Source organism: Talpa europaea (genome assembly GCF_964194135.1).
Source record: "Talpa europaea genome assembly, chromosome: 7".
NCBI classification, from domain to species: domain Eukaryota; kingdom Metazoa; phylum Chordata; class Mammalia; order Eulipotyphla; family Talpidae; genus Talpa; species Talpa europaea.
The window spans coordinates 84,491,019-84,517,444 of record NC_140074.1 but is presented as its reverse complement, the minus strand read 5'-3'; the positions used below and the strand labels follow the sequence as shown (position 1 = coordinate 84,517,444).

At 38.0% G+C, this 26,426-nt stretch overlaps 1 protein-coding gene across 2 annotated transcripts in view; it reads right to left on the bottom strand.

Annotated features, from left to right (window-relative positions):
- Positions 1–13,683: 13,683 nt before the first annotated feature.
- Positions 13,684–26,426, bottom strand: part of TAOK1 (TAO kinase 1) — a gene marked incomplete at both ends in the record, with an annotated part of 84,348 nt that continues 71,605 nt past the window's right edge. For both annotated transcript variants that reach the window (XM_084238709.1, XM_084238710.1), the window contains 3 exons: positions 13,684–14,145; positions 22,176–22,358; positions 23,294–23,506. In XM_084238709.1, coding sequence (XP_084094835.1) covers positions 13,684–14,145; positions 22,176–22,358; positions 23,294–23,506 — 858 coding nt within the window. The remainder of the gene's footprint in view (positions 14,146–22,175; positions 22,359–23,293; positions 23,507–26,426) is intronic.

Sequence of the window (26,426 nt, the reverse complement as noted above, 5' to 3'; positions counted from 1 at the left end):
AAATGACTGCAAAATGGGAAGCAACCCATGATTTGATGTACTTTGTGTAAGGATTAAATCTGGGTTGTTTCCCTAGGTCCAGTACAAGACTCTGGTTCTTCAAGATAATAACTTCTGGAGATATAATGCTTGCTTTTCCTTTCTCTTTTAATAGTTAACAGTTTGTGGGGGGCTTGGGAGTGGTACACACACACACACACACACACACAACTTACAGCCTTAAAGCTTTCAGAATGGCAGACCTGTCCTAGTCCAGGCCCCATTAATTTCCTTGGACCCAAACCCTAATGACCTAATCATGAAGAAGAGCTAGGCTACTGGGTGGTTATCCATAGCCCCTTGTGCCAGATGTGCTCGCTGCCTATCTCAGGAAGCTACTTCTCCCATCTTTCCATAATTGCGTCAGAGCTAGGGCAGAGCCCATTTTTGCTAAGATAGTTCCTATCTAATAGGTTTGGCTGACCCTGCCCATCACCCAGACTGGTTCTGCTTTGATCAACAGCTCATTATGTGACACCAGATGGAGGAACCCTGGGCATATTATTCTGGAAAATATGTGGCTTTTGAACAAAATAAGTTACAATTTTGAGAAAGAAAGAAAGAAACCCAGCCCCAAAGTGGCTATCACTGAGTTGAAGTTTTCCTGGTGGATCCTCAGGCCTCGCTCACTTGCTTGCTTCCCTTTGGTCTCTTCATTATTTATAAACACTGTCATATGGTAAAGGAAAAAGAAAACAAATGCAATGATTTAAAAGGGAGTGATTACCTCAGAAGCAGAGACTGAGTCCTCTATCTAACCATTGGATAAGAATGCAAGCAGGGGCCTCCCTGGTGGCACAAGGGGTTAAGTCTCAGTACTACCAAGCTATCTACAGCACAAGTTCAATCCCTGGCCAGGGAGGTGATCCACATGGCACAGCAGACCTCTCCTGCCTCACTCCCTGCTCCCCTCAGCAGTGTATTTCAGTAGATCCGCCTTTTCTGTTCCCCACTCTGTCTCTGGCGAATCCTCTCACCACCCTCTCCACCCCTCTGGTCTGTGGATGGGTGGTTAACAATACCAGTGATTAGTCTACCCCAGCTCTTGTATGCACAAATAAATCTTAAAAAAAAAATCCAAGAAGCAGACAGCTGCCTCTGAAGACTGTTTTAAGTTCTGAAAGTTCTGACATCTGATACTGAAGATTGTGCTAAGCTACAACTTAATTGTCCTACTTATGATTTTATGTCTTTATGCATAGCTTTCCAGATTAACTTGTCTGGACTTGACAGGATGAAAAACAAAGAATCAAATCTTCACTTTGGAAAGATATCATCTATTTTGAGTGAAGATAGCATTTTTAAGACTTGAGTACTGTTAGAAAAAAGGTCTTGACACAGGAAGTGTCATTTTGGCTTTACATATAACCTCAACACCACCCCAGAGTCAGATGCTCCTCTGTACTCATCTGCCACCCTGAACACAAGATCCTCTGTCAGTCATCCTTAGTAATGTCACAATAGCTTTCTTTAGAAATGAACATTACCATGAATTTTTCTCCCTGCTAAAGCAAGCAGATATAGTTGGCCACTTTTATAGAACATGATTAACAATACCAGTGATTATTCTACAAAGTCACAAAAGATGACATCAGAAATTATTTTCACACTTGTTATCACAATTTGCAGAGATAAGATTGCTTTGAGGAAGGCTTGAGAAGTTTTATCTATACCCCAGTGCCTGGAGATGGAATGAGTGTCTTGGGAAGAAGTCAGTCCCACATCATCAGTGGGATATATAGATTGCCACTTGGCACCACAGAGGGAAACTGCTGAGAAATGAGAAGAGCCTAGATTGCTAGAAGTCTCTTCTCAGCTGAGTGTCAGTGAATTGAAATACTACTAATGAGCTCAGTGAGTTGTAAACGTCTGGTTGGCTCGAGTTTGAGGATCAGGAGACCACAGACCTGATGCGGATTCTGGGAGTTGGGAGAGGACATAAATGTTTTAATGAAAATAATACTGCCAAAGTGGCCAGATGATGTTTTTAAGATATTCAGTAATTATTCTGTAATATATAGGTGTTTAGGAGGAGCTCCAATTCTGAAGGTGGAATTTCACTAAAACAAACTATAAAAAACACTACCATACCAATAATAAAGAAATCTCTGCCCCTCCAGCCTTCCTGTGCATTGATACCTCATCCTAGTATCTATCACTACTGTGGCTGAATAAAAATTTTCTCTCCAACTTGCCTCTGAATAATAAATATATTGCAGTCTCCCTGCAACAATGGAATGTCATTATTTTCTAAATCTCCAGAAACAAATATGTGCTGTTTGTCTTCTAAAGCTGTCTGTGTACTGAGCCATGATTACCTACCCATGAAGTCTAACAGTCTCCCTGCACATTCTCTATTCACTGCATGTTGCTTCACTTCTGTAGTTCTAGCCTTTTTGTGCCCTAACACTAACTAGTGGCAGCTCTGTTTAATCAACAACTAGGCCTTCTGCTCTGGGCTAATAATTTCCCAGCAAACTCAAAATTCCCAGATCATCAATGATACTTAGAGCTATTTTCCAGCAGGCAATTTATCATTTGTGTCAGATAGAGTGCTGAAGTAGTTTGGAAATATGGGTTCTAGTTCTACTTCATCTGTGATTCATTGACCTTGGGAAAGTTAATATATGAGATGTTCCGTATGAAAAGACATACTGTGTATAGGCCTTAATTTATAAGTTTTATTTATAAGCCTTAATTTATAAACTTTATTTTTAGGATATAATGAGCAGGTAAAAGCAGACAGAGCCCACTTTCCAAGTCTATTTAATTTCTTAACTAGAGTACAGACTTCTCCATGATGAGGTAGCATCTGCTTTCTGATCTGAATCCATTTTCCAATACTTACAAGGCCAAAAAGTTCCAGTTATTAAAACCACCATAAAGTTGGGAAGGACCTGAAGAGTACCCACCTTTGAGACTCATGGGCTGAGTTCTGGGTTGCCTAAGTGAAGGCAAACTCTCCCATACCCGGCTCCTACACACTCAACTCTGATAACCATGTTATAGCTGATAGGTTTCATGTTGGTTCACTTGTTCTCGCCCAAAACCTTATCTGTTTCTTACAGATGAAGGTCAAGAGAGGATGTGACTTTAAATTTCTCACAATTAGTGATGAGGCTAAAGACCAGAACCCAAATCAGTGCTTTATGGCATACTTTACCTGCCCCTGCTTAGTCAATCACTGGCTGAGTTGACAGTACCCATTTTAGACTTTGTAATGCAAACGGTGTTAACTAAAGGGGAATTTCTCTTTAGAACTGCTTGAGTGCACAAATCAATGGGGAAGCCACATACACACAAATCTAGAAAAGGTACCACTACACTTACTGCACAGCTTCAACACTCTCAGCAGCTGTCTCCCTCTATCCATTAAGAACAAGTACCTGGAAACACAGTTGCATCAGGACACAGGGAAAACCATGGTTCTGCAGCTTGTTTCACTTAGATGTAGGCAAAAGCATTAGTTTGTAGTAACTGGGGCAGTGGAGCTAGCCAACCCCTGTGGTAAATTCTTATTTATGTTCAAATTTCTTTTACTGTCAGATAGGACAGGCTTTTATCCATAAAGAATAACCCAGAGTGTCTCTGATATGTTTAGCCAATGCAACATTTGTTTTGGGTTGTTGACACGGGCTAAAACAGCTTAGAAGCACATTTGTATAATACTCCTTCCGCTGCAATTTGAAGAGTTCCACTGTGGGGTGAAGCCCAAAGCAATCTTGTTTTTTATTTTTTTTTAAGATTTATTTATTTATTTATACAAGCACTGGGTACAGTCAGAAGTGCGGGAGGGTGAGAGAATTCACCAGAGCCAGAGTGGGGAGCAAAGCAGCCAGAAGGACCGAAGTACACTGCTGAGAGGTCTGCGTGCCATGCGGGACCCTCCTCCAGTGGCCGGGGAGCAGCTGGGGATCGAACCAGAATCGCAGAGGCTGCGGGCAGCTTTGCAACCCAGCGCTCAACCGCTGCGCCACCAGGGAGGCCCGCAATCTTATTTTTTAAACCCTTCTGAGGTTCTCCAAATTTAAGCTGAGATGCTGAGAATGCTGGATATAAAAGGCCTGGAAATCTGACCCAGGTAAATGAAATACTCTATAAATGTTAATCTCAAAAGAAAACGCATATTAACATTATTTGGAGTTAAAAAAACTGTTAAAAAGCACCATTTTCTGAGAATACTCAATAAAGTATAAGATAATCTTTGAAAAATGACAAACTATTTAAGAACATATAAATCCTAGCCCACAAAACCACCTTCCACCAATTAGCCGTCTGACAAAAAAAACAAAACAAAACAAAAAACTGAATAGCATTTTAATCAATAGGCTGGAATAGATGATCTTCCTATTTAGGGCTAAACTATGACTATTATCAAATCTGGGAAGAGAAGTCCAAATGAAATGAGCTTTTGAGGGTTTGTACAAGGTTCAAGAACTACATACATTTGTATGTCCATTTGTGTGGGAGTTGTAGTTACGCAGACAACAACACAGGTCTATATATAAAACTTAAGAACCTGTATCAGACTGTCAGAACCTAAGTAGAATCATCTCATACACCCAACACAAAAGACCCTGGGAAAACAGAACTTAAGGCAATGAGCCTAGCGAGTTGATGTCTACACCTGGGAGTTAACACCCATATCTTACTCACTTTGTAACCCCAACATCTAGCACAGCATCAGAAATTCAAGCACAGCATCTAGCACAGCATCAGTAATTATCCAAAAGCTAGTCACTGAATTCAATCATACTTTATCATTTCAGAAATAAAATTACTTTAAAAAAAAAAAAGAGCAGACACTCTGTGTACTAAAATTACTTTATTACAGTTGATTTTTTTAAACATTTCCTTTGCTATGATACAAAGGATACTTACAAACAAAATATTACATATGACCTTGTTTTCTCTCTTATGTTTTGACAACTTGGTAACAGTTTTAAATGCACAATCTATACAATTAATACAGGTTATATATGAACTATAAGGTATGTTGAACCAGAAGAATACTGACAATATACTGTACAATAAGCCTTACCAGTTAGTGCTGCGGACCATTTCTACCAAAAGGAAAATGCACATCTGTACAGTCACCTTTACCAGCTGGTACTGACAGTGAGGGAGAGGCTTCTTCCTCATTGCAACCCTTGATAAGCCTCCACTGTGGGTTCTGTTTGGTCCGAAAATTGTGAGGACTGTGTATATTTAAAACTAGTCATTTAATAAAGTGGCAGAAAACCATACTTCAACATAATTTCTCACAAAAACAAAACAAAACAAAACAACCCAACAACAAACCAGTCCTAGTTTTAAAAGACCACAAGTCCTCCATCCACTATGAAAACCCTACAGGCTCAAGGGCTTTGGAAGATGAGAAGATGAAGGCTGCCAAAAAGGAGGCAAGAAACCAAGCCAAAATCTAGGTCTTGCAAAATCATCGTTTTTTTCCCTTCACCAAAGGGAACTAGAAATGTACAAATTCATTGATGAACCTCAATGATAGCATATCAGTTAGCTGATAACCTTCATTTTATCTGGACCCTTAACTTGTGGGAATAACTGAGATTGTGAATAATACATACCACACTTTTAGAAAACAACAAAAGAAAACCTCTTACTAATATTCCCTGTTAGCCACCAAAGCTGGTCCTGGGCTATTACAGGTGTGCATTCATCTCTCAATGGTCTACTCAGAAATGATAAGGTTACAGCTTTTTTTCTTTTCTTTTTTTCTTTTTAAATAAAAAAGCAATTGACTGAAGCATTTCTTTGTTTAGGTAAATAGCAAAAATAAAAATAAAAACCAACCCTGGCATTTGCACAAATAATGCAAATGGAGCGATATGGCCTTTAAGGTAAGGGGTTAGTAAAAAGAAAGTGAGAAGTGAAGAAAATCCGGAGAAAATGATGTATTAATTTTTCTTCTTAAAAATTTCTACAATACATGTGCAAAAAAAATCATGCTGCTTGAGGAAAACAATGGAAAATGAGTATATAAAACTAAAAACATAAATAATATGTTTGGATGACTGGTAAAAGCAGAAACCAACCTGGGTTACAAAAAGGATTATACATTCAAGATGCTCTTAAACCCAGTGGGATAACTTATGTTAAAATTGTGTTAATAGTTAATGTTAAAAATCTCAAGTTTGTTTTTAAATCTTCACAATACAAGCAAAGCTGTTTTAAAATATACACTATACATATTTCTCATAGTCTCTCCAACCTTATTAATGCGCATTAGGCTATCTTTTTCATATACTAAAACAATGGGGTTCTGAAAGCTAAATTGCTCAAAGTAACCCATCCATTATTTAAATGTTCCTTAAATTTTAAATGGGTTAAAATTTTTAGCAGACTTACATAAATAGGATTTAGCAACACAAGTGTTAATTTAAAAAATTCTAAAGCATTTACAAATTATCAGGTTGGAATAGTCTTGGGAAGTTATGTGCACTATACTTTAAATGTTATTTACATCAGACCATTGCTTTTGTAAAAATTTCCCTAGGATAAAAAAACAAATTTGGAGAAGTAACCTGTTTTCACTTAGAAGGATCATAAAAGGAAAGGTAAAATAAGAAAATTATCTCCTAATAGAAACCCCACATACCCTCTCCACTTGAATTTTGCCCTATGAAACCAACTGCAATTCCTAATAGGCTCATATAGCAAATGTCAAGATAAATTACTGGCCTCAAGGGGGATCTCCCCACCCCCATTTTCCCACCTTGTGTCTCTGGCTTGCATTATTTTCCAAAACATGTATAAAAGTGGAGGGGCACTCTAAGTAGGCACAATTTCCATTTAATGTGTAATAAAAGGTATAACATAGAATGCTGTTGGGGAGAAGGTGTGATCGTTTCTTTGATATTATGAAATGCAAGGAAGCACATTTGGAATGGGTACCAAAACAGCTCTCTGGCAACACACCAGGGGCAGCCAACATCTTAAATGAAATATACTTGTCCATGACAAAAAGGTATTAGAGAGTTCCAATATACCCCAGGGTTGTTTGATATGTGCCAAATAGTCACATGGACCAGCCAAAATCTACAAATACTAAGCAGTTATATCCTTTTTAATCACATAATTCACTCCATGACCATGTGCAATTTATAGTAACAGTAATGTTCATGCTGAGGCAATGTATTTGAGGGCTCAGAAAAAGCAAAATGTGCTACTGAGAGAAACCTGTTCCCACACAACAGTTCTTCATGCTTTCAAGTGGCCCTAATATACCTTTGATGCTAAGCCAAGCCATGCAAAAGCAAAGAGTACACACTTTTCATTAACATTGGTATCTCATTTCTAAACTCCACTGATCTCAGAGTTGCCATAGAAACAAAAGTACTGAACACATACAAATGAGGATTCATGGATTTTTTAAAAAAGTATTTCCCTCGCCTATGTTCAGCAGCCTTTAATATGTTAGGCTACAAGGCATATTCAGAGAAAGGTTAAGTGGGGATAGTGAAATAGGGACAAAATGCTCCAGAAATGGGATTAATGTGCCAGCAATAAGCATAGTTCATTTCATGTGAAAATTCAGCTGGAGAGCCCAATAAACAGTTCCAAGCCATAATGTTACCACCTGCATAACTTACATAAACATTAAAACTCTTGCACTTTATAGACAAAACACACTTCTGTAAACATGGCCACTGGGGGAGGGAGGCTCCCTATCTCATTCATGATTGAGGACATGTAATCATTAAATAAAATGACTTCACTTCAAAAGATTGAAAACCTGACCATTGATTAAGCTTCATTTCCCCTGTTTAACAACACTTAAGCATTAATTCTAAAAATGTCACCTAGGATGGTTTCAGGGTTAGATGCTAGGACCACAACTGGCAATGACAGCAACTCCTCTCTAGCTGGCACAGACTTATAAACTTTAGTACAAAAACAAAAAAATACAGAAACTAGGTCAATTTGTTAGCTACATATTTACAGATAATTACATGATTTTTCACTCACAATTGCTAAAAACTATGAGCGAAAAGGAAACTGTGCAGGTTGAACTACCCGTACTTTGGGGGGAATTCTTGGGCATCTAGATACCCTTTTCATTCATTCAGAAGTCTCTTCTCTCCATTTTTTTTGTGGCAAACTACCTACAGATGTCCAGATTGATATATCCAGTGGGCATCCTGTTTCAGAGAGGATGAACCTTTTTATTTAAAAAATTTCGTGTATTTAAAAACTAAAACAAAATAAACCCAACACAATCAGACACATACACACACACAAATCTCTGACACTTCAAAAAGTTAGGATTGCTGGGAAACAGTTAACAGTGATGGTGACATAGTAAATGGCTCCCCAGTTTTAATCCTCTGCCTTTATTTTCTTTAAAGAATATCTACTTTGGGGTGGGTGGAAGGGAAGTGCAAGTTTTAGAAACCCACAACAGGCAGATAAGGTGCATACCAATTCATGTATTTCTTATGATCTGAAGGCTACTAAGTCAAATAGCTCTCTTCCCTTATTTGAGTAAAAATTATTTTGCAAAATTTTGAATATAAACCAGAGGAAAATTAGTCAATGAGACTTTAAAGGGGGCTACCAGAATTCAGTAGAAAATATGAAACACAATAAAGGAAGAGTTCTCAGCTTCACTTTCTTTTTCTGGACAGTGTTTAATAAAACATACCTTTTTACAAATTGAGTTATATCCAATGTAGACCTATTGTAGTGATTTCATAAAAGTGCAGACAACATAACCAGACACACAGCAAAATAGACTTCAATCAGTAGTCCTTGCATACAAGAGGCAAATCTGTTAAGTGTACAGCACACTCTTCATCCTTTAAGGAATCTGAGGATGGGAAATTTCCAGTTCTTAACTAAGAGCAAATGAGTGCCTTTTCAAAGGCAATGCTACAATCTGGTTGGAGGCATGTTAGATGAGGGAAAACAAAAAGAAAATTTGTTTCTCTTTAAGAATGATCTGTATTTTTGTAAGCAATTCAAGGACAGTCCAAGTTTTGGCTTTGTTCCTTAGGAGAAGGCAGTTTTTTTATCTAAGAAACAAGAACCTCTTCTTCCATCATTATAGGAGATTCACACTTACACATCTTAAATATATTATTTTCTCACTTGAATACACACTATACACTTCACATTGTGAGCCTGGGACAAAAAGCAGGACCATGTAAACCTCCCAGGAAAGGATTGCTGTGTTGGGTCAAATCTCTGCTTGAATAGTAGTGGCTCAGAAGAGGTGAAAGGTGCACGAAGAAATTACTATTAGCAAGCAAGAGGAGGCAACTAAAGGGGGGGAAAAAAACATGCCAATAAAATATCCTTCTCTCCCAGTGGCCATTTCCTGTTGATTTTTATTGTTTAGGAGAACCTTAGATGCTTCAGCAATAATTCCTTTCTTGGCTGTTTTGGTCCTTAGCAAAATTTATAACTGTTAGTAATAAAGAAGTTAAATGAGTAAGAGGATGAACATCATTACTACTAAGAAATACATCTAAAGCACACATGAAGATTGTGTGACTGCTTCTTTTAATCATTTTGCAGAGGAATCACCATCAGTGTTTTTCATTTCCAAGGTTCATTTTTCTCTGCAGCACTTATCTTTTACTGCATAACAACCCAAACTCACAGAGACACTAACTGGCTCCTTCCCAGCACAATTTTACTGCATTTCAACTTATGGTTCCACATTTTATTTAACTTTCTTTCCACTCACACAAGTGCTAAGAGAGGATTAAAAAAGAAAAGATTGAATCTAGCGAATACCTTCTCATAAATATCAACCCAGAGTACTCATCTTAAGAAACACATGCAGTCTTTTCTCAACTGAGGACTGAAATAACAAAACAAAGTAACAGAACCTTAAGTGCCCTGATGGAAATGTACAGTATGAGTTACATCCATCTATCTATACACACAGACACTCATATGTATATACAATATATACATACAAATGATAATAGCTATACCAAAAAATGTGCATATTTAACACAGTTTTAAAAAGCCAGTAGAATCATGGTATAATACAATTTATTTCCACTAGTGAATGGCACAAATGGAGAAATGCAAAGGAGGTGTTTCAAGTACAATAGTTATTTTTCACAGGTGAAAATAAACAGTATTATTCCAGTGTCCAACACAATGTATTCTATAAAAGTTTAAAATGCCAGACATTTAGTATGTAAAGAAGTTGAAAGTTACTAAAGTCTGCGTTATGGTATGAAAAAGACAAGAGTTTTCGGTTTTTGGAAGGGGGGGTTTAAGGAAAAATAGGTGGGAGTGGCAAGCAGTGTAAAAGACAGTTTCTTTAGTGTACTGAATGGTATTTACCTGTCTAGGCAGTCGAAAATCCTAATGATTATGCTAAAAATCACAATTTACCAATCTATCCTTGGCCTAGAATATAAAATTATTAGACCTGTGAGTGTGGCTTCAAATTAGGACTCTTCATCTCAGCATAGAAATGACTAAAAAGAATGGCAGCTCTAACAAAAAATAATGCAAACACATTTTCCAGCGAACATTATAATGAAAATATTTTTAGATACTATAATCTGGAGTTAGAGTTAACTTTAACCAGGGGAGAAAAAAATGATGTGCAAAAGGGAAGGAACCCAATCAGGAATAACGTATTTCAAGGTATGAGGCTTTGTATTTTTTAAATGCTAACTAAAAAGGGGGAGAGACAGTGAACACAAACTTTTTACTGCCAAGCTCTGGATACCAGATATAGCATTTATGACTTTCTGATATGCTGGATAAATTTCCCATACTTTAATTTTTTTTTTAAAAAAACACATACATAATGAGTGAATATCAACACTGGGAGGAGGTAGTATTAATTTGATCAAATGTTGACATTTGCACACTGATTCAGAAAGAACCTGCTTCTTCCCTTAGGATCTGTCAAAATCTTTCAAACTCTCCTGCTACAAATTTAACTCTTTGTTGATTCCTGCCATGTTACTGAAATTCATCAGATCTTACAAACATGAAAACCAATTAATATGAATCATTTTTGCAAACTATGTTTTAATTAAAATTAACTTACAGAATAACCTAGATATAGCCCTACTGAATATATATAGGGAATCAGTATTCAATCATACCTTTACAAGTACATATGATACGAATGAACTCAGTAACTGAGTTTGATTAAGTCCACAAGTGGATTTTGACATGTATCATGGATATTTTGGGTCTTAAACAGTTTTATAAGCAAAACTGACCTGCTTCCTTATTTCAACCTTCTAGTACTACAGAGGGACCAGATGCAACAAGGCATTCTATTAAGAATTTTTTAAGGCATCAAATTCCATTATATTTTTGGATATTTTATTAATTCTAAAGCTCTCTCCTATAATTTTCTTCCAAGTAGGTATACATTTCAATTTGTTTGAAATATTATAAAATATTTTAATGGAAAAAAGATACTGAGGAAATTAAAAGGCCCTTTCATTAGACATGTACAAATACATGCCAAGTTTATATAAAAACTGGAGAGCATGAGCATGGCCAAGAGGAAAATGTATCAGAGTGATACTTGAAACTCTGCCTAAAATTGCCTGAGAATTCTGTGGTCTTGATTTTGAAAAGATTTACATTAAAATATTAACCTTTCTTCAAATTACTATCGAATGAATGCCAGAAACTCCAAAAGGGAAGGATTTATGGAGACTGGAATATGCCTGGAGAAGACTTAAATTTGGTTAAGAAAACCAGTGCATCAATAGTGAGAGATTACTGTTTGATCATTAGACTATCTAGGTGAAAAGTATCATCAAGCAAGGTTTAGAGAATTCTACCTTGGAGTCTTCTGACTTTATGAAAAGCAGGATCCAGAGTTAGCAGCAAGGGTTCTTCAAGACAACTGGGGAGGGAGACAGTAACTCATAAGAAACTCTGATCTGTCACTGAAAAGAACATGTTTTTTTCTTCAAGTCATATTCACACAGCTTTCTACCCTCCTCCCACTCAATTTCCACCTTGACTGTAGAATACCAAGTAATATCTGACTTTCAGCATTGGGTTGATCCTTCATTACAAAACACAACACAACACAACTGCCTCTCTCTGGAAAAAAGTTAGCTTTGTCAAGAGATTCCCTGACTATTATAACTTACTTTTCTTCTTGTTTTAATCTGTCAAACTTGCTAGTTCCTTTTCAGTAGTACTTTAGCACTGACGCTAGAGACTTCCGGAAGTGGTGTTTCCTATTGTGGGACACTAACATTATGCCAATGGTCATTAAGTCTCAAGGAACTAGAGTTGAACTAGACTTACATCAGGAGTTTGTAAAGTACTGCAGCAACAAAAACAGCAATTTTTTAAAAAAGGAGGATCTGCACATGCAGCAAAATCTACAGTGGTGATGAGGATTAGCCAGCAGCTGGTAAAGTCATTGGCTCAGTGATTCCTGGTTCACTATGGCAACTAAATATTTAAATAATTGGCTAGTCTACTTGTAAACAGGAAATCCCAAAAGCCAAAAAAAGTGTTATCAAATTGTCTATGTAGTGTAATGAGAATTCCAATAGATGGCAGTTTGCAAATATGGCATCATTTAAATACCTCTGGCATTTGATTTGTATTGGCTATATGTCTTTGTTTTTGTACAAAGTAAAATTACTGATGAGGGATTGGGAATTCTAGAGATTACAGATATCACAGTATAAGCAACAAAATATCAGGATATACAGGTTTCATCTCCTCACTTTGCTGCTGAACATACCCACCATATGAACTTTCAGGAGCCTCTGTCACCCTCTGGTTCCCTTTAGAGGCTCACAGGTTCACTGATGCAATTTCCACAAAGCCTGTGATTTCCTTAAGCACCTCCATCTCACCAGGCCACAAAGAAGGCACAATTGAATGGACACACACACACGAATACAAACGCCCAAAAATAAAAACAAAACCAACAGCCTATGCAGCATCCAAAGAAATAATTGTTTTCTACTTTCTGAAGAAGTCAATGCAACCCTTTAGTGTTCATAGATACCAGCTTTCTTCTTTTACTCTAAATGAGGCTGAGAAGTCAGACCAATTTAATTAAGAAAATAAATTGGTAAAAGGATATAGGTGTGTTTCTATAACATGTTTCAGCATATGCTGCCTGCTGTGAGTGGCTCATAAGAATTTAGGGTATGGAGAAAAACTTTAAATCTTTTCACAAACTTAAGATATAGTTGCCCGAAAGGGATGACTCAAGCCATTGCATTCTATTTTTGTTTTGTTTAGAATATACCCCTTTATCTAGCCAATTTCTTTTTATCACATGCATGATATGCATGTGTGTATATATATGCATATATATCTATACAGATATATACATATCTATATACAGATATATACATATATATCTACACACACACACATATACATACATACATACACACACACACACACCCCAATTCCCCCTTTCAAACTTTCTCCAAAAGTTAAAATTAAAAACAAAACCCGGCAGCCAAATACTATGACATCCCAATTAGTAAACACAAAACAGAACGCTTTACAAAAATGAATAAAATATAGCATATGCACTCAGCTTCCACACTGTAGTACCCAAGTGAGGAGGCTCATGGTACGATGTCTGTAGGCAGTTTCTTTTGGCAGACAGCTCCAGCGGAATTGCCACTTTCAATTATTAAGTTATGTGTAAGACATATGTGACCCATTGGATATTTGTGAAGTGACACTCGTGCTTCTGCTCATGCCCTGCTCTGTCCGTCCCCCAGAAGCTGTCCGCCTCAGTGCCTGGGGGCTATTGCGGACTCCCATACTGCTACCTCGGGGTACCCCTTGCATTGGCCCTGAGGGGTGACCCCACGGCTGGGGTCCACCTTGCATTGGATGACCCCAAGCTTGTGGTGGGCCACCCATGGGATGACCCCAGTGAGGTGCTGGACCCCCAGTAGGATTGTGAGACCAACCAGAAGCTCCCGGGTAGCTGTGGCTGAATGCCTCAGGGGAGAGATTAGAAAGGACCATGTTACTAAAACCTAGTCTCATGCTTTCAGAGTCAAAAGCTTCAATTTCTCTGGCTTGACGCTCCAGCAGGCTTCGTATTCGTTCTGTGCGTTCATTCTGCAAAGCCAACATTTCTTCTTCAATCTGTTGAGGTTGGGGAAAAGAAGTAAAAAGTAAATTGATTTTTTTTTAAACTCTATAAACTAAGGAAACAGTAATTACTCAGCTTCAAAGTGAATCATAAAAAAATTCTGGCTATTTTATGTAGATTAAAAATCCAAGAAATGAAAGAATAACATGTAGTGTGTATTTTTAAAGTATGAAAACCAAGTTCTTAAAAACAAAGATAACTTGAGGGGCCTCCCCGATGGCGCAGCGGTTGAGCGCTGGGTTGCGAAGCTGCCCGCAGCCTCTGCAGCGCCGGTTTGATCCCCGGCTGCTCCCCGGCCACCGGAGGAGGGTCCCACATGGCACGCAGACCTCTCCTGCTGCGACCGCTGCTCCCCTCAGCAGTGTACTTAGGTCCTTCTGCCTGCTCTGCTGCCCGCTCTGGCTCTGGTGAATTCTCTCACCCTCCCGTGCTTCTGACTGTACCCAGTGCTTGTATAAATAAAATAAATAAATAAATCTTAAAAAAAAAAAAAAAATTCTACTTAAAAAAAAAAATAACTTGAAATAGATTTTTTTTTTTTTTTTTGGTGGGACCCTCGCCGGCGGCTGGGGAATGAACCAGTGCTGCAGAGGCTGCAGGCAGCCTCGCAGCCTAGCGCTCAACTGCTGCGCCACCAGGGGAGGCCCTGAAATAGATTATTATTAAATAATCATCATCAATGGTACTAAATCCATTAGGTAAAAAGCTGAAGTTGAATGGAAAAGAAAATGGGTGGGGCCTTCCTGGGGGTGCAGGGGGTTGAGTGCAGTGCTGTGAAGCTGTCTGTGGCCTTTGCGGCATGAGTTTGATCCCTGGCCGGCCAGGGAGCAATCCACATGGCGTGGCGGACCTCTCCTGTCTCATCTGCTGCTCCCCTCAGCAGTGTATTTCGGTATATTTGCCTGTTCTGCTCCCCTCTCTCTCTGGTGAATCTTCTTATCCCCCGTGACTCTGACCTGTACCCCATTTCTTTTTTTTTTTTAAAAGGTTTTTTTTTTGTTTTTTTTTTTTTTATAGAGGCATGCTTTATTTATTTGTTTGCTGGTTTGTTTGTTTTGTTTTGTTTATACATGCACTGGGTACAGTCAGAAGCGCGGGAGGGTGAGAGAATTCACCAGAGCCAGAGCGGGGAGCAGAGCAGGCAGAAGGACCAAAGTACACTGCTGAGGGGAGCAGCGGGCGGCAGGAGAGGTCTGCGCGCCATGTGGGACCCTCCTCTGGTGGCCGGGGAGCAGCCGGGGATCGAACCGGCCACGGGCAGCTTCGCAACCCAGCGCTCAACCGCTGCGCCACCGGGGAGGCCCCCTGTACCCCATTTCTTAAAAAAAAAAAAAAAAGAAAATGGGTGAGAGAAAACTAGTTTTATCAGGCATACCACAATGTCATTAATAAAATAAATATTGTGTTAGTGCAGGAACAGACAATGAGTGAAATAGAAAGAGAATGAAGATCTCAGTTTGTAGGTTTTTAATGCAGGACAAGATTTTTTTAAAAACAAATAAGAGGAGCACAATTGGTCAACAATATGGAAGGAAACAAAAAAGGAAACCCATCTCAAGCATTTATAAAAGTATATTCCAGATGGACCAAAACCTTCTGTGAAAAACAGACTATAAAGTAGTCATTAAAAATTTAGTAGATTCTAGGGCCTCCCCGGTGGCGCAGCAGTTGAGCGCTGAGCTGCGAAGCTGCCCGCAGCCTCTGCAGCACCAGTTCCACCCCCGGCTGTTGGTGAGGGTCCCACATGGCATGCAGATCTCTCCTGCCGCACCCGCTGCTCCCCTCAGCAGTGTATTTAGTCGGTCTGCCTGTTCTGTTCCCTGCTCTGGCTCTGGTGAATTCTCTCACCCTCCTGCGCTTCTGACTGTACCCAGTACTTGTATAAATAACTAAATAAATCTTTAAAAAAAAATTTAAAAATTTAGGATATTCTATATACCAAGAAATTAGTACTGAACAGGCATGATAATCAATTCTGGAAAACCGAAAAGTACTACGGCTAAATAAAGTTGGCTAAAATATAATTCATAATAAATAAAGTCAATAAATAAAGGGGTTCGAAAGAAGTTGACGGGAGAATATTTTTATGTTCAGATGATCAGACTGACAATGCCTGAAGCCACTGATCAGTATTAATATCACTTAAAAGTATGCTAGACATTATCTCCTGTTGTGATGTGAAAGGAAAAACACCATAATCCTTATTAAAAAAATCCCCTGAAAACATGTTTTAAAAGAAATTAAATTTAAAAATAACTATGCCTCTAGATCTAATTATGAGTTTATAGGAAATATGAAGTAAGGGAGAGAGGAATACGTTAAGTGACACTATGAGGATAAAGTCAGCCTGTGAGAATTCCAACAGAGAAATCAATCCATAATTTAAAAAAAAGGGGGGGGGGATACCTATTATAGACCACAAGATTTGAAAGACAAATCTAATGCAAAGTCTAGACCTTATTTGACCCCAATACAAATAAACCAGTTGTAAAGAAGTTTTTTTTTTTTTTAGATAAAAGAGGAAATTTGGGCATGGACTGGTAGATAACATTACAAATTTAGCATTAATTTTGATATATATCGGGACCTCCCTGGTGTCGCAAGGGGTTAAGATGCAACCTATGAAGCTAACCGCAGCCACCGCAGCACAGGTTCGATCCCCGGCCGGGAGCAATCCACATGGAGCAGCAGACTTCTCCTGACTCACCCTCTGCTCCCCTCAGCAGTATATTTCAATAGATCTGCCTGTTCTGTTCCCCACTCTGTCTCTGGTGGATCCTCTCACCGCCCGCACCTCTGGCCTGTACCCCCATTCTTGTATGCATAAATCTTTAAAAAAAAATTTTGTTATATATTACAATGTAATTATAGTTGTTAAAATCAAAAAGTCCTTATCTATATTCAGGAGTGAAATGCTGGGATTTGCTCTCTCCTGTCTTCCCTCAAAAGTTGTGTGGAGAGCAGAGGAACAGACAACAAAAAATTAGCAAACTACTGGTAACTATTGAAGGTGCATGATGAGCATTTGGGAATTTCAATACACTATTTTCATATATTAGAGACTAGAGTAGAATGCAAGTTTATCAGGAAGACATGGGGAGGCAAAGATATTTCAGCAGAGAAAACATGAACAAAGGCATGGAAAAATGATAGCATAGAAGTATCTAGGGGAATTAAAATTAGGCCAGAATGGACTCTAAAAGAAAAGCTTGAAATTATTGAAAATTTTAAGTACCAACATATTACAAAGGTCTAAAAGGGGTATTTTACTTTATTTATTTATATTTATACAAGCACTGGGTACAGTCAGACGCATGGGAGGGTGAGAGAATTCACCAGAGCCCGAGCGAGGAACAGAACAGACAGACTGATGAAACACACTGCTAGGGGAGCAGCGGTCGCAGCAGGAGAGGTCTGCGTGCCATGTGGGACCCTCGCCGGCGGCTGGGGATTGAACTGGCGCCACAGGGCGACACAGACACTGCGGGCAGCCTTGCAGCCCAGTGCTCAACAGCTGCACCACCAGGGGAGGCCCTAAAAGGGGTATTTTATATGAAAGTTCGGAAGGAGAATTTAGACATGAATGCTTCTTCTGAAGGAAGAAGTGGTGGTGATTTTTGAGTAGTGGATGAAAGGCATTTTAATTTCTATTTGTTTCTATATATTTACAAAGATTGTACATTTGTTTCTTTTTTAAGATTTATTTATTTATGCATATAAGAGTTGGGGTATAGGCCAGAGATGCAGGGGGTGAGATGATTCACCAGAGAGAGTGGGGAACAGAACAGGCAGACCGAGTGAAATACATTGCGGAGGGGAGCAGCGGACGATACAGGAGAGGTCTGTCTTGCCCTGTGGGTTTCTCTCTGGCCAGCCGAGGATTGAACTCGTGCTGCAGAGGCTGCGGATTGCTTCATAGTGTGGTGCTTAACCCCTTGCACCACCTGGGAGGCCCCAAGATTGTACAGTTGTAAAATAATTTTCCCACTACTTTAATCTCTTTATATAAAAACGTAATTCATATGGAATTAAATTTACTTAGCACTTATTCAAGAACTACAAATTAATACTTCTAAATATTTTATATTGAAAAATTGCAAAAATCCATTCAGTAGAATAGTCTAATTTAATTCAAGGGATCTAATAAATGATGAGAATGCCTTGTATATTACCTGAAGAAAACTCATGATAAAGTATTAAACACATTAATGTTTCTCAACCTTTTACCCAGTAAACACTGCCTTCAATTCTGTTTGCTGATTAGTCCATCATTTAAGAAACTGAGGACATTTTTTATTTAAATAAAAACTAAAATTAATATTTGTGATAAATCACATTAATCCACATTTCCTTTAAAACATGTTTTTATTACTACAAATTAGAAAGTTCTTTTCACGGCATAGCTAAGTGTTACCTTAATTAAGATGTTTGAGAAGCTCTATCAACCTATCTTCTTTTTTTTTAAGATTTATTTATTTATTTGTACAAGCACGGGGTAGTCAAAAGCGCGGGAGGGTGAGAGATTTCACCAGAGCGGGGAGCAGAACAGGCAGACTGACAAAATACATGCTGAGGGGAGCAGCGGGCGCGGCAGGAGAGGTCTGTCGCGCCATGTGAGACCCTCACCGGTGGCCGGGGATCAAAATGGTGCTGCAGAGGCTGAGGGCAGCTTCACAGTCCAGTGCTCAACTGCTGTGCCACAGGGGAGGCCCTCAACCTATCTTCTTTAAATCTAAATGTGGTATTTTTGTGTGAATATTTTCAGTTCCACAAAGAAAGGTCATGCATGTAAGATGTTCCAAATTTAAATTCTTAAAAATTAAAAAATTTAGACATTTCCAACTATGAGGTTGATACAATGTGAAATATTAGCAGAAAATTTAGTGAAATAATATATATATATATATATATAAAATCACATGAAATTTAACATTTAGAGTTATGTTGTCATCTTGTCAAAATTTTAGTGTAAATGAAATATGAGAAAAGTTATAATGGGACCACATGTAAGTCACATGAGGCACACTTTGTTGGGGTTCTAACCTAGAGGAACAAATCTTTGTTCATTTGGAAGCTTAAAGCAATCTGTAAATAGAACTGTTATTCATTAGAAACAACTAACATTAACTCTGGTTTATTTTCAGATGATTGCTCCTTATTTGTTTAACCATTCAAACAAAGTGAAGAAAACATAGCTGTTAGGAGTTTTCAAAGTTTTTGTAGAGAGAGTACATGATCTTGGTAGCTGCCAATTGATGGCTAACTACTCTACAGTTATGTACTTCACTTGAAATGTAAATAGCAAGTAGCTCTCAAAGCACTATAGATTTATTTATTTATATTTATTTATTTATTTATACAAGCACTGGGTACAGTTGGAAGCACAGGAGGGTGAGAGAATTCACCAGAGCCAGAGCAGGGAGCAGAACAGGCAGAAGGACCGAAATACACTGCTAAGGGGAGCAGTGGACGGCAGGAGAGGTCTGCGCGCCATGTGGGACCCTCCTCCCGTGGCCGGGGAGCAGCAGGGGATCGAACCGGCGCTGCAGAGGCTGTGGGCAGCGCTGCAGAGGCTGCAGGCAGCTTCGCAACCCAGCGCTCAACCGCTGTGCCACAGGGGAGGCCCTTTAGATTTATTATCCTATTGTTCTTTTAATTTTTTTTAATCACTCTGCTTTTTTTTAAAAAAGATATATTTATTTATGCATACAAGAGCTGGGGTACAGGCCAGAGATGCAGGGAGGTGAGAGGACTCACCAGAGACAGAGCGGGGAACAGAACAGGCAGATTGACCGAAGCACACTGCTGAGGGGAGCAGTGGGCGAGCCAGGAGAGGTCTGCTGCGCCATGTGGGTTTCTCCCTGGCTGGCCAGGGATTGGAACTTGTGCTGCAGAGGTTGCGGATTGCTTCACAGTGCAGTGCTCAACACCCCACGCCACCAGGGAGGCACTCTTAATTTTTAAAAAAAAAATTATTTATGTATACAAGAACTGGGGCGTACACCAGAGGTGAGGTGGTGAGAGGATTCACCAGAGACAGAGTGGGGAGCAGATCAGGAGGATCTACTGAAATATACTGCTGAGGGGAGCAGTGGGTGAGTCAGGAGAGGATTGCTGTGCCTGTGGGTAGCTCCCTGGCTGGGGATCGAACTCATGCTGTAGTGGCTGGTGATAACTTGACAGCGCTGTATGTTTAAGCTCTGCACCACCAGGGAGGCCCCTCTATTAATATTTTTAATACTAAATAACCTAATATACTTCCTATTATCAAAGTAATATAGAAAACGAAGTAATGTAAATCACATTTAAAAAAGTAAAACAGAAAAACAAACCAATCTGTCATGTTAATATAGCCACTACTACTTCAATTCACTTAAATGTGATTTGTCATTTTAATTTTATACAATGCATCATAAGCATTTTCCATAACACTGTCTTTGTTGCCATCATTCAAATGTCTAAATAAAGTCAATTTATTAATTGGCTTGGTCATAAATTACTTAAATATATCTCTATTTTAGATGGTCATGTGTTTTAAACTACTATAAATATGTTATAATTAGCATATTTATGCATGTTGTTTTTATAGGTTGTATATTTTCCTTAGAATAAATTCTCAAGGTCTAAAAATGCCAAACATTTCCAAAGCTCAATATGTAATGCCAAATTGCTTTCCAAAATGCAGTCACAATGTGTAAGATTGTCACTGCACCTTCATTAAGTGATATCAGTTTTGTGTCTACATTTTACCAGGCTTTGCAGAACATGTAGATTTTGCCTTGTATATTGATAGGACTACTAATTAGCACTCTGAACCACTAGGTGGAGCTAAAAAATACAAACTTTAATAGGAACAACACAACATTATTCCTGAAATAATATAGGGAGTTTTCCTTTCAGTGATAGTTTTGAAGCATAAGAGATAGACCTTTAGATTCAGTTTTAAAAATGAAAGTTGAAATTAGATAAATTTATGAAATCTATACATGGACAAACAAGATATTTAGAAATTTTCTATCTTTCCAATCTTGAACGAGAAACATAATTAGTATTTGGAAGCAAGTACTTCTCAAAGAAGCCAGTAATAAAGACACCTGTGCCAGAGTGAGTTTTTAAGAATACATTTTTAAATTTAGTAAGTCATTCTACTTTAATCACAATAACTGCAAGAAATAAAGAGAAAATCTATGGGCCATTGGTCCAGAAATGACAACTTTTAATAGGCAAGAAAGCCATCATTAACTTGCAATGGACCAATGTACTTAAAGACTACACTAGCTTTTGGGAACTTAGGGCTCAGGAATTCTGGAACATAGTTCTGAATCCTGGATACAGCTGATACTCTAATAATTTTCACAACAAATGCCTTTTCTCTATCAAAATCTTCTACTATCATCCTTTCCTTATGGCAGGTTGGGGATTCTAATTATATTCTCTAGTACCTTCTTTAGTACTTATTCTAGTATAAAGAATCAGTGAAGAAAAAAAAACAACAAGACACATCTAGAAGTAACAATTCCAGCCTTATTTTTGACCTGTGTGGAACTGGTAATCGTCTACCAATCTGTAGAGTTCCACACCCAGGGTGTATGAAGCAAAATAGATATTCCTGATCTTTGTACCTGTCTCTCCTAGGCAATTATGAAAGTTCTTTTTCTTTACTACCCTAATTGTCCTCCAATTACATTAGGTACAGCTAGGTATACAAAAGAAGTGAGGAACACTGAAACCAAAACTACTCTCATAATTCAACAGACTATCTTCACATAACCCTACATCTTTCTTCTAGCAATTACAACTTAATTATATTACCTTGATACTTATGGTTCATTAATTATAAGGTTCATGACTGAAGCAGTATTTTAAACAAAAAGTGAAACAATATCAAAACTAAAATGAAGGAAATATGGTATTGTGAAAACAATCATTAGATTATTTGCCCTCTGTTAATATGAAAATATTTTTATAAAATGCTTCTGATGAAAGAATACCAGCACAATTACCTTCCTTTTATTACTTATACCTTTTGTTCTAAGAGTGCCCTGCGGAGGGAGACCCTCTGTTCAAGCTCCCGAAGTTCACGATCATGTTGTGCCTCGGCCTGCATCTTGATTTTGCTCTGATATGCATTCAGCAGCTCCAGTTCCTGCTGCAGCTGCATCTTTAAAACCTGGCACTCTGCTTCCTGTGCTTCATCTAAGCGCAACTGGAAGAAAGAAAACAGATATATCCTAGTGTGAGCTATCTATTCATGACCTGGAAAGGAAGAGATGTGAGAGAAGATGGACTACTCTTGTAGGATACACAATTATTATTTCTTGTTACTTGGAACAAACATTTCTGAAAAGGAAAGGCACGGTAACCATGATGCAGTATGAAGCTATCATAAGAGATTTAGAGGATGCCAAGATAACAATATTTTTCTTCAAAAAAGTCTAGGTTCTAATTAGAAGATAAAAACTGCTGAGTCTCTTTCTCTCCAGTAGAAGTAACTGAAGAACAGAGACCAAAAACCTATAGCCTATGGGCCAAATATAGGCAGCTGCCTGTTTTTGTTTTGGGGGGAAGTGGGGACAAAATCGAATTTTTCTTTAATATCTCACTAGTTAAGAATGGTTCTCATATTTTGAAATGGTTACTACATAAGCACCCACATAACAACCTCAATTTTACCTTCTGGCCTACAAAGCCTAAATACAAAATATCTGGCCCTTTAAGAAAAAGTCTGCATAGAGAACTTATTTCTACATAAGTTCTCCTTATGTAGAAAATATCTTGTATTTGCATTCGAATGTGACCATTTGGATTTGCAATATAGTACTACCTTTTGGCCACTGCTTAAGAAAACTGCTGTTCTCATCTTGATAAGCTATTGGGATGTGCTTAATAGAGGCACAGGCAGAGACCCTATTTAGAAACTCATGTCTCAATAAAACAATGAGAATTCTTTATCAATATAGAATTCTGTATCATACCTGTTTCCAAGCAATGTTGACAGCAGAGTTTAAGGACTACTGCCACTATTTCCTAAGCTATAGGAGAGGTATTACTTCCAACTAGTAATTTAATAACTAGGATTTCATTCAGGTGGTAGAAAGAAAGGGGCGTTAAATTTGTTTTCCTTAAATAAAACAAACTCACAGCTTGTGTGGAGAGCATTTCATTAATGCTGTGATCATACTGTTCAGCCAAGATGGCTAACTTTCGGGTCTGCTCCTCCTTGAGCCGTTTCAGAACAGCTTTGTGCTCACTCTTTGGTGTAGTCTCCAGTAGGTGATTTCTTAATGCTTTGTACTGTCTGGTTTGGATTTTGCAGGTGTCCTGAAATTGCTTTTTTATTTGGAGTTCTTTAGACTGGGAAGGAAAAACAAATAGATGTACATAATTTTAACATACAGCATTTGGTATACCATAGGCTTGCATTAAAAATAAAGGCTAGCTAGGAGAAAGAGGAAAAACAAAAAAGGTCAAGGCATAGGTTGCTGGTAATTCTGCTTTTGGCTATTGGACCAAACCACTAGATTCTATACATTTTTACAACAAAAACTCTAATCTAAAATATCAGACTATCAAGAATCCCATTTATCACAGGACTTCAAACAATACTTGTTATTTTACTAGCATATTGAGTTGTGTTTTTTTTTTTATATTTAAAGAGCAGGTTTATTAGGGAAAGGGAGACAGAATAAAGGACATATGCAAAGACACAAGCAGGCAGAAAAAGCTGCCTAGCATTTTTTTAAAAAAGATTTATTTATTTATTTATTTATGCAAGCACTGGGTACAGTCAGAAGCGCAGGAGGGTGAGAGAATTCACCAGAGCCAGAGCAGGGAGCAGACCAGGCCGACTGACAAAGAAGTACACTGCTGAGGGGAGCAGCAGGTGTGGCAGGAGAGGTCTGCTGTGCCATGTGGGACCCTCGCCGGCGGCCGGGGATCGAACCAGCGCCGGAGAGGCTGTGGGCAGCTTTGCAACCCAGTGCTCAACCGCTGCGCCACCAGGGAGGCCCCTGCCTAGCATATTGAGTGACCTGAGTGAATATTAAAATTAGATGATGGAAAATTTAATTTCTCCTCATGAATTAAGTATAGCAAATTAAAATAACAATATTGGTCAGAGAGTATTTTATCAGATCTGAGGCAGAAATAAGTACATATACTTTGTTCCTTACCTGAGACACTTTGCTTCTATTTCTTTTAATGACAATCTCAAATATAAGTACATAGTCTATAGTAGATCCTAGAGAAGTAGGGCAGTATTGACTAATAATATTATTACTATCATTTTTTCCTTGAAGGAACAGACTGGATTGAAACCATAATTAGTAATGGTTTACTCTTTATTTATACCAAAAGCAAAAACTTGAAAGTCACATGAATTAACCAATCTTTGAAACAAAAGTTATAAAGGAAGGAGGTGACAACCTTTCTTGGCTTAACTACATAACTACATAAACATTTCTGAGATAAAATAGTTTGATCTCAGAGACAGAAGAGTTTAGACTTCAGATTTTGGTTACTCACAAGTTAAGTATTCTATGAATTTAGGTTTTAAAAAAACTTAAGAAAATTTTCAAGGTCTATTGATTGAGTCTACAAATAAGAACAGATTTGTTTACTACACTGAGGTATATCGTACAGTTGGAATTATTTAACTTTAATGTAAATACTATCACATAGTCATCAGTTGGTAACTGTGCAAGAAATGTATATAATGCTCAAAGTAACACACTTCTCAAGGAAGAAGCTGCCCCACCATGTCACAAAATCAAAATATACCCTTTTCATGTCTTGTACTAACTAGATCATTGACATATTCATTTATTCTATGGAAGTTCTAGAAATGTCTAGCTAGAAGGAGAAACTCTTGGATTAGCTATGATTAGTAGTACCACACTTTAATATTGTTCTGGGTTAACAAAATTCTTCCAAGTCAGTGAGGAGTATGGGATAATGAAATTTAGACATTTTCTTCTGCTTCTTTGTAACAGCCTCCATTCTTTTAAAAACTACTTTACATTGTTCAGGAGCCTCCCTGATGGTGCAAGGGCTTGAGTCTCAGCACTATTAAGCTATTAGCAGCCACTGCAGCCTTAGTTCAATTCCTGGCCAGGGAGCTAACCCACATGGCACAGCAGACCTCTCCTGTCTCACCCACTGCTCCCCTCAGCAGTATATTTCAGTCAATCCCTGCTCTGCTCCCCACTCTGGTGGGTCCTCTCACTCCCCACACCTCTGGGCTACACCCCTGTTCTTGTATGCATAAATAAAATAAATCTTTAAAAATAAAATAAAATATTGTTCAAAGAAAACTGTAATCAAAACTGCAATAATTACATATCACTAACCCTAATAAGAAAAAAGAGCTTGAAAATTTTTCAACAAGAGTAAAGCTTATACCAAAAATAAACTATACCCCTCAATGTTTGACACAGATGAAAAAAAGATGATATAAATTATAGTTGTTTCTACTGATTTGACACTAAGAAAGCATCACCTAAGTGGCAGATGAAGAAATAGTAAAGCAGACAGTAGATGTTCACCCAATCCATTCCATGGAAATGGTACCCCAACTCCCACAAATCCTATCCAACTCACATTAAGAATTGTTCATATAAAAGTCCTCTGACTCACCTTTAAAGTTCTGGAGACTTTACAGTCTCAGAAGTGGCAACTACTACTTATATAAACAAAAAGGAGATGACAATGTTAAAATCTAGTCTGTTTTAACAAAGATCACTCTGTAAATTGAGCAAGTAAATATATGTATATAACTTAGACAAAAATAGGGATAGTCTTCCCTAAAAATGTTACAGAAAAATTCCCTTTATGGAAAATCTTGAGCTCATTTGTCATCAGAAGGAGACATTCTATTCACAGTCTATGATTATAAAGTATTATTTATATACCTGTGTAGAGTATCTGTGACAATTAGACTATTGTTTAAAATCTTACGAGTTGAAAAGGTTTCAACAAAAAGAAACAGACAGGAAGAGTTAAACATCAAACAATTATCTATCCCAAACCCCAGAGAAATAAAGCCATATCAGATTTCTAGTATAACATAATGAAAAGTCATTATGAATTTCAATTTTCCTTAGCAATGGCTAATAAATGTTATACACTGGCAGTCCACAAAGATAATCTACAAATGATGTCTTGTTTTCAAGACTCAGCAAAGTGAAATTTTACTCAGGTTCAAAAGGAAAAGGCAAAGCATCTTTGTGTCCATGTGCTGCTCAGGACTGCCTGTCTGACTGGAGCTGTGTGGGAA